This window comes from Triticum aestivum, chromosome 2A, assembly GCF_018294505.1.
Source record: "Triticum aestivum cultivar Chinese Spring chromosome 2A, IWGSC CS RefSeq v2.1, whole genome shotgun sequence".
Taxonomy (NCBI): Eukaryota; Viridiplantae; Streptophyta; class Magnoliopsida; order Poales; family Poaceae; genus Triticum; species Triticum aestivum.
In genome coordinates this window covers 132,567,032-132,581,492 of record NC_057797.1, presented here as the reverse complement: position 1 = coordinate 132,581,492, position 14,461 = coordinate 132,567,032, and the positions used below count along the sequence as shown (strand labels likewise).

At 43.6% G+C, this 14,461-nt stretch overlaps 1 protein-coding gene and 8 non-coding genes across 9 annotated transcripts; all 9 read right to left on the bottom strand.

The window, feature by feature from the left end:
- Positions 1-3,080: 3,080 nt before the first annotated feature.
- On the bottom strand, positions 3,081-3,168 carry LOC123038443 (small nucleolar RNA R16). Its single transcript, XR_006417880.1, has one exon. It is a non-coding gene; the product is annotated as a small nucleolar RNA R16 (small nucleolar RNA).
- A 967-nt stretch (positions 3,169-4,135) lies between these two features.
- On the bottom strand, positions 4,136-4,231 carry LOC123038508 (small nucleolar RNA Z43). Its single transcript, XR_006417896.1, has one exon. It is a non-coding gene; the product is annotated as a small nucleolar RNA Z43 (small nucleolar RNA).
- A 352-nt stretch (positions 4,232-4,583) lies between these two features.
- On the bottom strand, positions 4,584-4,671 carry LOC123038541 (small nucleolar RNA snoR118). Its single transcript, XR_006417924.1, has one exon. It is a non-coding gene; the product is annotated as a small nucleolar RNA snoR118 (small nucleolar RNA).
- A 121-nt stretch (positions 4,672-4,792) lies between these two features.
- On the bottom strand, positions 4,793-4,884 carry LOC123038410 (small nucleolar RNA SNORD96 family). The gene has a single exon (XR_006417855.1). It is a non-coding gene; the product is annotated as a small nucleolar RNA SNORD96 family (small nucleolar RNA).
- A 121-nt stretch (positions 4,885-5,005) lies between these two features.
- Positions 5,006-5,097, bottom strand: LOC123038408 (small nucleolar RNA SNORD96 family). Its single transcript, XR_006417852.1, has one exon. It is a non-coding gene; the product is annotated as a small nucleolar RNA SNORD96 family (small nucleolar RNA).
- Positions 5,098-5,311: 214 nt separating this feature from the next.
- On the bottom strand, positions 5,312-5,456 carry LOC123038546 (small nucleolar RNA snoR135). Its single transcript, XR_006417929.1, has one exon. It is a non-coding gene; the product is annotated as a small nucleolar RNA snoR135 (small nucleolar RNA).
- A 46-nt stretch (positions 5,457-5,502) lies between these two features.
- LOC123038544 (small nucleolar RNA snoR135) lies at positions 5,503-5,647 on the bottom strand. Its single transcript, XR_006417927.1, has one exon. It is a non-coding gene; the product is annotated as a small nucleolar RNA snoR135 (small nucleolar RNA).
- A 75-nt stretch (positions 5,648-5,722) lies between these two features.
- Positions 5,723-5,866, bottom strand: LOC123038545 (small nucleolar RNA snoR135). The gene has a single exon (XR_006417928.1). It is a non-coding gene; the product is annotated as a small nucleolar RNA snoR135 (small nucleolar RNA).
- Positions 5,867-6,246: 380 nt separating this feature from the next.
- Positions 6,247-8,518, bottom strand: LOC123187980 (40S ribosomal protein S3-3). Its single transcript, XM_044600004.1, has 6 exons — positions 8,333-8,518; positions 8,100-8,247; positions 7,825-7,996; positions 6,891-6,945; positions 6,676-6,807; positions 6,247-6,580 (listed from the first exon to the last, which is right to left on the bottom strand). The coding sequence occupies exons 1-6, from the start codon at positions 8,360-8,362 to the stop codon at positions 6,425-6,427; spliced, it is 693 nt and encodes a 230-aa protein (XP_044455939.1). The 5' UTR covers positions 8,363-8,518; the 3' UTR covers positions 6,247-6,424.
- Positions 8,519-14,461: the final 5,943 nt, after the last annotated feature.

Sequence of the window (14,461 nt, the reverse complement as noted above, 5' to 3'; positions counted from 1 at the left end):
GTCATTTTGTTTCATGCCACTTGAATGTTGACCCTCGACTTGCAGTTGGGTCTTTTTGTTTGATGCCACTTGCAAATTGACACTCGACATGCAATTGGGGTCTTTTGTTTGATGCCACTTGCAAGTCGACCCTCAATGTGCAATTGGGGTCTTTTGTTTGATGGCACTTACAAGTCGACCCACGACTTTTGCAACTAGGTCTTCTTGTTTGATGCCACTTACAAGTCGACCCTCGACTTGCAACCGGGTCATTTTGTCTCATGCCACTTGCATGTTGACCCCCGACTTGCAGTTGGGTCTTTTTGTTTGATGTCACTTGCAAGTTGACCCTCGACATGCAACTGGGTTTTTTGTTTGATGCCACTTGCAAGTCGAGGGTTGACTTGCAACCGAGTCTTTTCGTTTGATGCCACTTGCAAGTCGCCCTCGACGTGCAACTGGGTCATGTTGTTTGATGCCACTTGCAAGTTGACCCTCGACTTGCAACTGGGACTTCTGTTTTCGTGCCACTTGCAAGTCGACCCTCCACTTGTAACTGGGGTCTTTTGTTTCATGCCACTTACAAGTCACCCCTCGACTTGCAACTGCGTCTTTTTGTTTTTTATGCCACTTGCAAGTTAACTCTCCACTTGCAACTGGGTCTTCTTGTTTGATGCCAGTTGCAAGTCGACCGTCGACTTGCAACTGGGTCTTATTTTTTTTATGCCACTTACAAGTGTACCCTCAACTTGCAACCGAATCTTCTTCCTTTTTATGCCACTTGCAAGTGCACCCTCGACTTGCAACCGCCACTCGCAAGGGGACCCTCGGCTTGCAACTGCGTCTTTCTCTTTTTTATTCCACTTACAAGTGGACCCTCGACTTGCAACTGGGTATTCTATTTTTTTCATGCCACTTGCAAGCGGACACTCGACTTGCAACTGGGGTCTTCTATTTTTTCATGCCACTTGCAAGCACACGCGACTTGCAACTAGGCTTGAGGAAGGGCATGTGATGGGTTAGGGGGCGATCATCTGGGGAATTGGTGTGTGTGGATGATTTCATTTGGGCCGCAATCAGAAACATAGCTCTCTACGTGATTTTGGACAAGTACAAACCAAAGGGATGCACTCTGAATTTTTGTCTGAATGTATTTTTTTCAGACTGAGCTCATTATATGTTTGGTTTTGCTGAAGCTGTTTTTTTGTTGAAAGTAGTGCTTGAATACAAGTACAATACAGGTCGATTCACTTTGTTCAACAAGATGTAAATAGCATGTTAAATGTTTTAAATTGCCACTTCTATAATTGCATTTTCTTGTGAGAGTATGACCTGTGTTGTTTGATCCTATGTACATCATGTTCATTTTTGTTGAATCATGGGGACATGCTCTACATGATGTTCCTATCAAAATAGGTTTTCAGCGATAATTTTTTTGTGGTTGGGGTAATGATTTTTTTAGTGTACAAATTTTGATACCTATGTGACGCAAAATATTTTTCAGTGAGACCTTTTGTGGTGGTAAACTGAGACTGATTTTTCGCGATATCCTGTTTATAGTTTGTTGCAATTCGTAGTTGAGGCTCTGAGAGTTCAGTTTTCTTTTTTGTCGTTTTTGAGATGACAGTTTTTAACAAATGTAGAATGTGAACTATATATAAAACTTTTTTGATAGCCCTTTTTGTTGATTTCACTTTTTTTATGCAAGTCCAATATGTTAGTTTCAGGTTTGTTTGGGATTCAACCACATTTTATTCAAACTGAATTTTTAGACAAACCTGCGGGTTGTTTCTACCCTGTTATGGTTTTTAGATGGTTTCAGATGGAGTGTTCAGCCACATGATTTTATTATCTTTTTTTGTTGTCTCCTTTAATAACAGTTTGTAAGCAAAGATACAAATTCTGGGAACCCTTTGGAATTGAACAAGAATAATCACCAACATGACTCAGGGAATGACACCTTCAATGAATACCGGGAGCAAACATTTCAGGGCAATTGTTCAGAAGCTGAGCAATCTAAAGCTGGTTTGACAGAAGTAGAAGCATCAGACGGCATGCTGTTTGATGCTCTGAGAACAATGCTAATCATGTTTTTGAACTACAACAACTTTTTTTCTGTTGTGCTTTTCTACGCTTTTTCTATTAGTTTTTTGGCAACAGGGCCCAGACCATGGTGAACTGCCGGCCGCGGGGCGCGGCGCAACAGGGACGAAGCCGCTGGAACCGGCTTGGTCCAGCGGGGTCTGAAGCCAGGCGATGCCACTAGCCATGGATGCCTTCGTCCGCCGTCCAGTGTCAAGCCAAGATTATGTTCGTGGTAAAGCAATTTTCTGTAGCCATGAAGAAAATTGGAGAAGTAGCACCTTGCTCCTCTGTAGCAATTATAAGTTGGTACACCAATTTGCGTGGTGCTTGACTTGTCTCCCTTGAGTCTCCGATTCTCTTCTCGTGATTCTTCTGTACTCTGTCTTGCCGTGAACAGGTCGTTCGAACGATGCGCTGTGCCATGAACAGGTCGTGGCCATGTACGACACAAGGCTGCCGCTTGGAAGTGCTTCCACCGGGCCGAGAGCCACCGCGGTAGCGGGCGTCACCACGGCGAACCAAAGGCTGTAGCCGTCGAACTCGCGGGCGTCACGACGGCAAACCAAGGGCTGTAGCCGTCAAACTCACGGGCGATGCAGTAGCCAAGAACCATCGCGTTGCTCCGCTAGGAGCGTGCTGATAACATGTTCAAATAAAGATCGAGAGACAATCAAATGAATCAAATGTCTTAACTGATAGTGTTGGATCCTTTATATACAACATGTACAGACGTCTTTGGAGACGACGGTTAAGAGGCGACGCTCCAGGGAGAAACCGTTGTGACGGTTCCCACATCGTGCGATTACATGCACGGGAAGAGCCGGGATTATCCCCTAATTAACCTTGAGTTAATTATTCTTAACAGTTTTTGCATGTTCTTATTCAAGCATGTTTTTTCACTTGTGCTTCATCAATTAATCAGAAGCACAGGTAACACTCAAATCACAGCCATCAACCAAATTAATTCACAGAAGTTAAAATAAAAGTACAGAGTTCTGAAAACATATCAAAGATTGCAAGGCATCAGATAATAAGCGGAGATTATTAGTCCACACATGGAATTGTCCATTGAGAGTGTAGGATATCTGATCCTCAATTGCCAGCAGGAAGAATTCAAATTTTGAGAAAAATAACAAAATCTCAGCTAGACCATTTGACCCCAGAGAAATGGCTGCAAAGGGTTTATAAGTAAACCATATGAGATGCAAAAGCCAACCACATGGGTAGGCACAGATGACGGGAAACCTCATCAAGAAATATTTAAACCAAGAGAACATCAAGAAAGATCAAACAACAAAAATAGCATAAGAAACCTCAATAGCAAACAGACAGGAGCTCAGTAAGAACGTAGCAATTGAATAATTACATCTAGAAGATGATACTGAATGAATTTCCTCATCACTACCCAAGGGCCTGTTCGGAGACCCGCCGCTCCCGGAGCGGGCGGAGTTTCAGTTAAAAATCGTGGAGCGCGCATGTACGTACTCCACAGATTCCGAAATTTCAGGGAGCAGGTGGATTCCGAACAGGCCCCAGATCCATACAAATAAACAAATCAACTATTTTGCTCGGTCATATAACCCCAACTCAGACAAAGTAAAGAACCGCGAAAACAAACAGATTTCTACCTAAATTACAAATTATGATTTCAACATGGAATAGAGCTGAAACAATTTTTGTCCAATAGTATGGTTTAATTAAAAAAAATACAAAAATAAAATGATGAATATGAGCGGTGATATCTGCACCTTGCAAAAAACAATCCTGGAATAGGGCTGAGATCAAAGGTCGTCAGATAGGAGCGAAAGACTATTTTTGTTCAAGTATTAATTATTTGATCAACCAATAGCAAACGAAGATGACAGGAATCCCAAAGAAAGATTCACATTACAAAGCAAGATCATTGGCCTCATAGAGAAGATTAGATTGTTCCACATGAAAAAAATTCAGAAATATGCTTGTCTATAATTTAGTTTAATCCTTGGCCACTAACAGAAGCAAACCGCTTAAATTGTAAAAACACATCAGCAGAAGATCTAACCAGGGGGAAAGCATTTTGTTCTAGAAGAAAGGACTCAGAATATGGGTGGTGATATAGCAGAATGGTCGGCAAGGCAAGAAGATGCCAGTTACGACGAACGAGACCAAATATCAATCTTCACCGTCCTCAAACACGAATTGCAGCATGCTCCAGACACAAAATCCAAGCTTGCTTTATACACTGGACAAAATCAACAATGACCAGAACTTGAGAACTGCATAATCAACAGGGTAGCACTAATGCCATCCCAACAGACTTGCAGAATTTTACAGCAAAATGGAAGAAAAACGATATGAAATGGAGGACGGTTGGTAAGCGGGTTGCCCATTAATATTGACAGGCCGACCAGATTTCCTTCCTTAGTGGTTTGACTACAGCCGAATCTAGCAAGCAAGACGATGGTACAAAGAACCAAGGCGTTGGTACAATGCAGCCCTGATGCTACTTTAAGCAAATGGTTGTGAAGTGCAATGTTGAGACATCAGCCAATGCTTTCTAGGCAAATGCATCTCCATCATAAGGCAACAATGTTTGCTGCTCAGAGCCCAGTGCATATCTTCATACATACAACACAACATTTGGAATCTGCAGCCCTAAAAATTTTTGGATTGCGCAGCGTCCAAAAAAATTAACATATTAAAGAATGCAAGACAACTCAACTAGTAGACACTTGAGAGCTGTTCAATTTGGCTTCAGAATTGCAGGAAGACAGCATGGACACATAGCGACCTATCAGTCCCGAAAGATGGTATGATTAACAGGTTTTTCATCACCAGCCAAACCAAATCAATTAAATGGAATTCTTCAGCATGAGCAAAAAGACCTCAGGATTGTGGGAGTGTCAAAAAAACTAAAAATTAAAGAGTGGAAGACAAGGAACTAAACAAACAGTTTTCAATTTGACCTCAGAATTGCAGAATGACAGCATGGGCGCTTAGCGACCAATCAGTCCCGAAAGATGGTATGAATAATAGGTTTTTCATCACTGGCCAAACCTGAACAAATGTCTCAAAAACCTCAACACAGAACTTCAACATGGGGACAAAAGGTTAGAATAAAAAACAAGGTCAAATGACAAAAATGATTGTTGAGAAAACCTATGTTCAGTGCCAATTATGCTAGTCCTGCAAGCAGACCTCAAAAGATATTTTTTTATCAAAAGAGTACAGATACCGAAAGCATAGAAATAACAATGGGATACATTTGAAATGGGTGGAAAATGATTGTTGGCAAAAGAGATTATCAAGCTCAACCCAACTGCCCACCTTCTTACAATTAATATAGCAGGAAACACTTTCAGTAATATATGCACAGCAAAAAGCATTTAACCGATACACACTTATCCTGCAAAGGCAGTATGGGCATATATATAACAATCGAGATACATTTGAAGAATATAATGAGAGGAAAATGATTGTTGGCGAAAGAGATTATCAAGCTCAACCCAACTGCCCACTTTCCACAAATTAATATAGCAGGAAACACTTTCAGTAAGAAATGCACATCAAAAGGCATTTAACCGATACACACTTATCCTGCAAAGGCAACAAGGGAGAAAATAGCAAAAGAACTTTCGATGCAAAGCAGATAGATTCAGATGCAGTCATCTTGGAAGGCTAATGAGAGGAAAATGATTGTTGGCGAAAGAGATTATCAAGCTCAACCCAACTGCCCACTTTCCACAAATTAATATAGCAGGAAACACTTTCAGCCAGAAATGCATAGAAAGAGCATTTAACTGATACACACTTATCCTGCAAAAGCTAAAAGGGAGGAAAAGTGTAACAAATTCGTTTGCTAAGCAAATAGACTCAAAAGCATTCATCAAGACAAAGAACAGAGAAGGCAAGTGTATTGTAATGCTGTTATGGAAACTGAAAACAATCGCAAAAAAACAGAGAAAAGGCAGATTAGTTGAGAGGTAAGTGATTGTTGCAGAAAGCATATAAAATCTTACTGCAGTCATCACCACTATCCTGCATGATGTGCATAAAACTTGGCAGCATGGAACCTACAAATTACTGATCATAGTTTTTTGACTTGCATAACATAAACAGAAGATAACACAGATATACCAAGCAAGTTGTAGCACTAAGGTTTACACATCACTGTATATCAGACCATGCATTCTAACAATACCATGCAACCTGAAATCTTGAAGCATATATTGGATACTGATGATTGAACTTCAAAAGGTAAAGCCCTTTCATACCAGTACACGACCATCATAAATAAAAAGTATAACTACATAATCCGAAACCATAGCGTCAGTCAACCTAAACTCCTATATACCCCTAGGCAGAACCGATTTTTTCACTTTTAAGCAACTGCAATTTCTGCTGCAAGAGGTCTCAGGAACTCATCCTCATCCTTAGGAGGGTGGATGGTAACAAGGTCAGGCAAAGGTGTAGATGGTCCTTGTTTCCCCTTGGGATCCCAGTCAAGCATGATCTTAACCTTGATACCCAGCACACCCTGAAAGCAAATAAGATATAAGATCAGCTAAGTTATGTGAACTAACAACACCATTTATTTATAGCAACTAATTCCATGTGAAGTAGGCCCCAAACCTGTCTCAGAAGAACATGCCTCACAGCTCCATCAATATACTGGTTGACAGGATGGCCAGAAGAGATCATATAGCCATCTTTGAACTTCATGGACTTAGCACGCTGTGCCCTAAGCTTCCCACTCACAATAACCTAGAAATCAGGAATGCTCCAAGGACATGAGCTAAATTGCCTCGAATCAAAACAAGAAAAACTATTGTCAACAGAAAAGGTACCTCACAGCCCTTCGCACCACTCTCCATGACAAATCGGAGTACACCATAGCATGCTCTGCAAGTACATAAACTAAATTAGACAAAGAGTACCCAACAAACAACTGATAATAGTAAGACAATTCAGTTAGCAATTTTAACTTCCAGCCGTAACATAAGAAAAGAATTGCAAAAGCCAAAAGGTGATGAGGACAACCAGTTATAAAGCATTAGAAGCCTATAGACAAAGCTTCCCAGCAAATGAAGCCTGGTTGCCACAGGTAATTTAGTCATCTTCCGACACAAAGTTGGCATGGAGACCTATTTGCTTTATAGATGACATAGCAAACTATGGCACAAGAATCGTTGGTACTGTTCTCTCCAAATTAGAAACTAGTAGCAACATGCATCTACTGATTACAAAATGCAATAGAGGGCAACAATTAATTACAATCACCAAGTAGAAAGAGAGCACCCGAATAACAATTGATAAGACTCGCAATAAGATGATTCACCTAAGCAATTTTATATCCGGACACAAGTGACTTGTGAAAGCCAATTATAGGTAATGTGGCCAACCAGTTAGGAAAGCATTAGAAACCTATAGACAAAGCTTCTCAGCAAATGAAGCCTGGTTGGCACAGGTAATTTAGTCATCTTCCGACACAAAGTTGGCATAAAATGACCTATTTGCTTTATAGATGACGTCCGGCAAACGGCAGAACGAGAACCCTAACTTCAAGAAGATTCATTGGTCATGTTCTCTCCAAAGCAGAAAGCAATGGAAACATTAGCAAAATGCATCAACTGCTTACAGAAAGCAATGGAGGGTTACAATTGATTTCTGTCACCATCGAACACAAGTCCGGCGTTAATGAGCCAGACATGTTGTGAAGATGACATGGTAGTACACTATGTAATTAATATAAGTTCCAGAGCGTGTGGGTTCAGGAATAACCTTCGGACGGCGAGGCCACCGAGCAGCTTGTAGCGGAGGGACTCGGCCTGAGCGACGGCGCAGAGGCCGCGGTTCAGGACCTTCTCGGCGTAGAGCTCCACACCGCCGTCCGGAAAGTTGAAGCGCTTCTGCACCACCGAAGTCAGCTCCCTTATCCTCCGGCCCTTCTCGCCTGAACGTCAAACATCGCCAGCCACCGGAGCAACAAAACCTCAGATCCGGCGTCGAAAACAATAGGCAGGCACGGGATGCTTGCGGTCGGCAAATGCACGTACCGAGGACGTTCTGGGTGCGGGTGGCGCGGATGATGATCTCGGTGCGCATGGGGGTGACCCGGATCTCGACGCCGGCGAAGCCGTCCTCCCCGAGCTCGCGGGTCAGCATCTCGTTCAGCTCGGCCAGGAACACGCCGTCGGCGACGAACTGCGAGCAAGCAACGGCGCGTAAGAATCTACATGTCGTGCTAATCAAGTTGGGGATCGAGAAGGGAGAGGGCTCGGTCTCGTACCTTTCGCTTCTTGCTGATCTGGAGAGCCATGTTGGAGAAAGGAGGGGGAGCGGGAGGGGGAGTGGGAGGGGGACGGAGATGATTTGGCGGCGGCGGCGGTAGATAAACCCTAGGTTTGGATGGAAATGTTGAGGAGCGGCTGCGAATATATAATAGATCGATCGGGCGTTAGGGTTTTGCTGCATAAATGTTTAGGCCGGTCGGGCCGCCGTGGCTATCTATCGGGCCGTCGCCCATTCTGGCAGTTCCCTGGCTATCGGCGCACCGATTGTCCAAATGCACATCACACACGCTCTAAAGTGAAAATGTTATCCAGGGAATGTTACATTTTTTTACGTTCCTGCCAAACGCACGTACTGTCGTCAGATGCAATGCACAAATCTTATTGACCTCTCCATTATTATCACATCCCTCCTCTCCACTCTTAGTCGTCGGGCGCCTCCCCCTCCCCGGAACTTCCCACACCAGCCTTCTCCACCGACGTACACATTCTGAAATTTCTGACATGGTAATTTCCGAATATGTCCAGTTGCAAATTTAAGATATAAAGCTCCCAAAGCCATGGCAATTTTGCAAAGTATCATGGCACATTCCTAGAAAAATTGTTTACTTCAAGTTTTCTCAAGATCATGTCATTGTTTATCGGTTGGAAGTGATGGCAAACATAGTTTGTTGGGCTTTGGCATATTTAGGTTTTTCATGGTTCGCAATTTAAGTCAAAATATCATTTTGTGGTATAGAACTATTCAATATATAGCTGATTCTCAGATTGGTTGTAAAATGTTAGGAAGTAGTTGTTTAGTCCATGACATTTTTAGAGATTTTGTGTATTGATCAGATGGCAAGTTTTGAAATTGTCTTATAACAAAAAAAAATCATACCTGCTCCACAATGGGCCGCTGGTATGCTTGCTCCATGGCACCAACCTAGCGAACGAAAACATTCACTGGTTGATCGCCCCCATGGTGATCAAATTTGTTCGTTGGCTGATGATTGCTAGATATTCCCGTCCTAAAAATCATACAAAGGATTTAGTGTGTGGGAAAAAAACTACTTTTATTGTTCTGGATTTCAACCCAAATTAGACCTGCAACTTAAAAAAAGTCAAATCATGTTATGAATAGTACATGATGAGGACATCTCAGGTTCACCTCGTTTATTGATTGCAGAATGTCAGAATAGAGAGGAAGGCCTAGCCAAGGCCTAGCTTATCGAAGACTAGCATCTTCAAGTAGCTCCAAGCATCTTGCAGCATGTGGAAGAGTAAAGAATAGCAATTTATAATTAACAAGCATGTTGTAGTATTAATGCCCACAGATCCTTCCTCGACTCCCTGCGAGAAAGCAATCTCGGGGCCACATATCTCAAGTATGCATTTCTAGTTGTAAAAGATCAGGATATAAGTCCGAACGTCCGTTACCGTGGACACGACTATTAATAAAAATTCTTCCCTGCAGGGGTGCACCACGTTTTCCAACACGCTTGATTACTCTGGTCGGACACACTTTTCTGGGTCAATGCCCGTCCTCAGAAGATCAACACGTCATAGCCCTATCTAGGCTCAGCAGAGAGGTCCCCGCCGGTCTACATCCTAAGCACTCCGGGGGCTGGGCCCATCGCCCGTTGCACTCTGGGTCGTTGCGTGCAGGGCAGGTCTAGGCTTCACCTCTACATGGATGGTGTCGGCCCAGCCGTGCCGCAATGCTGAACTGGACGTCTGACAAAGCTTCGGTTGATACTACGTCGTTGAGGCCCATAACTATTCTCGCATGGTGGTTAGTGCGTAAAGGCCAAAGGCCAACTCAGAACAAATGCCCAAACCATAGTGTATTATTAGCTTGCAGAGACAAGCAGAGACTCATGATTGATGTGACCCCGTCGCCCTGTCTCGTGGACTTACGGCAAGGGCCCAGAATGCCCGGCCGTGCCACGTAATTATCTTGTGGTTGCTCTCCGGGCCCGACTGACTTTGACCAAGGTCTCAAGTAAAGTCAAGGTAACCGTGTGTCCAAACATCAAGGGGAAAACATGAGAAATCACCCTCGGTGAATTCCACTATTGCAATCATCAAGGTGAACGTAAGAGGAACCACCCTTGAGGTTCACACTTGAGGGGTTGCACGACAGAGTCGTATCAGGAGTGGTCAACGAGGAATCACCCTCGATGACCACGACTGAATAGCTACACTACAGAGTCATCACCTGGAGTGCATTATGAGGTACCACCCTTGGCACTCGATGGTAACTCTGCGGAGTCGAGCAACAAAAGGGGCGTGGTGTGGTTGAAGGAAATATGCCCTGGAGGCAATAATAAAGTTGTTATTTATATTTCCTTATATCATGATATTATTCATGCTAGAATTGTATTAACCGGAAACTTAGTACGTGTGTGAATACATAGACAAACAGAGTGTCACTAGTTTGCCTCTACTTGACTAGCCCATTGAATCAATGATGGTTATGTTTCCTAACCATAGACATGATTTCTCAATTGATTAACGGGATCACATCATTAGATAATGATGTGATTGACTTGACCCGTCTGTTAGCTTAGCACGATGATCGTTTAGTTTGTTGCTTTTGCTTTCTCCATAACTATACATGTTCCTATGACTACGAGATCATGCAACTCCCGAATACCGGAAGAACACTTTGTGTGCTACCAAACGTCACAACGTAACTCGGTGATTATAAAGGTGCTCTACAGGTGTCCCCGATGGTGTTTGTTGAGTTGGCATGGATCGAGATTAGGACTTGTCACTCCGATTGTCGGAGAGGTATCTCTGGGCCCTCTCGGTAATGCATATCACTATAAGCCTTGCAAGCAATGTGACTAATGAGTTAGTTACGGGATGTTGCATTACGGAATGAGTAAAGAGACTTGTCGGTAATGAGATTGAACTAGGTATTAAGGTATCGACGATCGAATCTCAGGCAAGTAACATACCGATGACAAAGGGAACAACGTATACCGTTATGCGGTTTGACCGATAAAGATCTTCGTAAAATATGTAGGAACCAATATGAGCATCCAGGTTCCGCTATTGGTTATTGACCGGAGATGAGTCTCGGTCATGTCTACATAGTTCTCGAACCCGTAGGGTCGGCACGCTTAACATTCGGTGACGATTGGTATTATGAGTTTATGTGTTTTGATGTACCGAAGGTAGTTCGGAGTCCCGGATTTGATCACGGACATGACGAGGAGTCTCGAAATGGTCGGGACGTAAATATCGATATTTTTTTTGAGGTATTGGAAGCTTATATTTGTGAAGGAAATATGCCCTAGAGGCAATAATAAAGTTATTATTTATTTCCTTATATCATGATAAATGTTTATTATTCATGCTAGAATTGTATTAACCGGAAACATAATACATGTGTGAATACATAGACAAACAGAGTGTCACTAGTATGCCTCTACTTGACTAGCTCGTTGATCAAAGATGGTTATGTTTCCTAACCATAGACATGAGTTGTCATTTGATTAACGGGATCACATCATTAGGAGAACGATGTGATTGACTTGACCCATTCCGTTAGCATAGCACTTGATCGTTTAGTTTGTTGCTATTGCTTTCTTCATGACTTATACATGTTCCTATGACTATGAGATTATGCAACTCCCGTTTATCAAAGGAACACTTTGTGTGCTACCAAACATCACAACGTAACTGGGTGATTATAAAGGTGCTCTACAGGTGTCTCCGAAGGTACTTGTTGGGTTGGCGTATTTCGAGATTAGGATTTGTCACTCCGATTGTCGGAGAGGTATCTCTGGGCCCTCTCGGTAATGCACATCACCTAAAGCCTTGCAAGCATTGCAACTAATGAGTTAGTTGCGAGATGATGTATTACGGAACGAGTAAAGAGACTTGTCGGTAACGAGATTGAACTAGGTATTGAGATACCGACGATCGAATCTCGGGCAAGTAACATACCGATGACAAAGGGAACAACGTGTGTTGTTATGCGGTTTGACCGATAAAGATCTTCGTAGAATATGTGGGAGCCAATATGAGCATCCAGGTTCTGCTATTGGTTATTGACCGGAGACGTGTCTCGGTCATGTCTACATTGTTCTCGAGACCGTAGGGTCCGCGCGCTTAAGGTTTCGATGTCAGTTATATTATGAGTTTATGAGTTTTAATGTACCGAAGGAGTTCGGAGTCCCGGATGAGATCGGGGACATGACGAGGAGTCTCAAAATGGTCGAGACATAAAAATCGATATATTGGACGACTATATTCGGACATTGGAAAGGTTCCGAGTGATTCGGGTATTTTTCGGAGTACTGGAGAGTTACGGGAATTCGCCGTGGAGTATATGGGCCTTATTGGGCCATACGGGAATAGAGGAGAGAGGCCAAAAGGAAGGAGGCGCGTGGCCCCCCTCTGGTCCGAATTGGACAAGGGGTGCAGCCCACTTTTCCTTGTTCCTCTCCCCCTCTTTCCTTCTCTCCTACTCCAACAAGGGAAGGAGGAGTCCTACTCCCGGTAGGAGTAGGACCCCCCCCTTGGCGCGCCCTCCTCCTAGGCCGGCCGCCCCCTCCCCCCTTGCTCCTTTATATACGAGGGCAGGGGGCACCCCAAAGACACAACAGTTGATGATTGATCTCTTAGCCGTGTGCGATGCCCCCCTCCACCATAGTCCTCGATAATATTGTAGTGGTGCTTAGGCGAAGCCCTGCGATAGTAGAACATCAAGATCGTCACCACGCCGTCGTGCTGACGGAACTCTTCCCTGACATTCTGCTGGATCGGAGTCCGGGGATCGTCATCGAGCTGAACGTGTGCTAGAACTCAGAGGTGTCGTAGTTTCGGTGCTTGATTGGTCGGGCCGTGAAGACGTACGACTACATCAACCGCGTTGTGCTAAGCTTCCGTTTTCAGTCTACGAGGGTACGTGGACAACACTCTCCCCTCTCGTTGCTATGCATCACCATGATCTTGCGTGTGCATAGGATTTTTTTTGAAATTACTGCGTTCCCCAACAGTGGCATCCAAGCCTAGGTTTTATGCGTTGATGTTGTGCACGAGTAGAACACAAGTGAGTTGTGGGCGATATAAGTCATACTGCTTACCAGCATGTCATACTTTGGTTCGGCGGTATTGTTGGATGAAGCGGCCCGGACCGACATTACGCGTACGCTTACGCGAGACTGGTTCTACCGACGTGCTTTGCACACAGGTGGCTGGCGAGTGTCAGTTTCTCCAACTTTAGTTGAACCGAGTGTGGCTATGCCCGGTCCTTGCGAAGGTTAAAACAGCACCAAGTTGACAAACTATCGTTGTGGTTTTGATGCGTAGGTAAGAACGGTTCTGGCTCGGCCCGTAGCAGCCACGTAAAACTTGCAACAACAAAGTAGAGGACGTCTAACTTATTTTTGCAGGGCATGTTGTGATGTGATATGGTCAAGACATGATGCTAAATTTTATTATACGAGATGATCATGTTTTGTAACCGAATTATCGGCAACTGGCAGGAGCCATATGGTTGTCACTTTATTGTATGCAATGCAATTGCGCTGTAATGTTTTACTTTATCACTAAGCGGTAGCGATAGTTGTGGAAGCATAAGATTGGCGAGACGACAACGATGCTACGATGGTGATCAAGGTGTCGCGCCGGTGACGATGGTGATCATGACCGTGCTTCGGAGATGGAGATCACAAGCACAAGATGATGATGGCCATATCATATCACTTATATTGATTGCATATGATGTTTATCTTTTGTGCATCTTATCTTGCTTTGTTTAACGGTAGCATTATAAGATGATCTCTCACTAAATTTCAAGATAAAAGTGTTCTCCCTGAGTATGCACCGTTTCCAAAGTTCGTCGTGCCCAGACACCACGTGATGATCGGGTGTGATAAGCTCTACGTCCATCTACAACGGGTGCAAGCCAGTTTTGCACACGCGGAATACTCAGGTTAAACTTGACGAGCATAGCATATGCAGATATGGCCTCGGAACACTGAGACCGAAAGGTCGAGCGTGAATCATATAGTAGATATGATCAACATAATGATGTTCACCATTGAAAGCTATTCCATTTCACGTGATGATCGGTTATGGTTTAGTTGATTTGGATCACGTGATCACTTAGAGGATTAGAGGGATGTCTA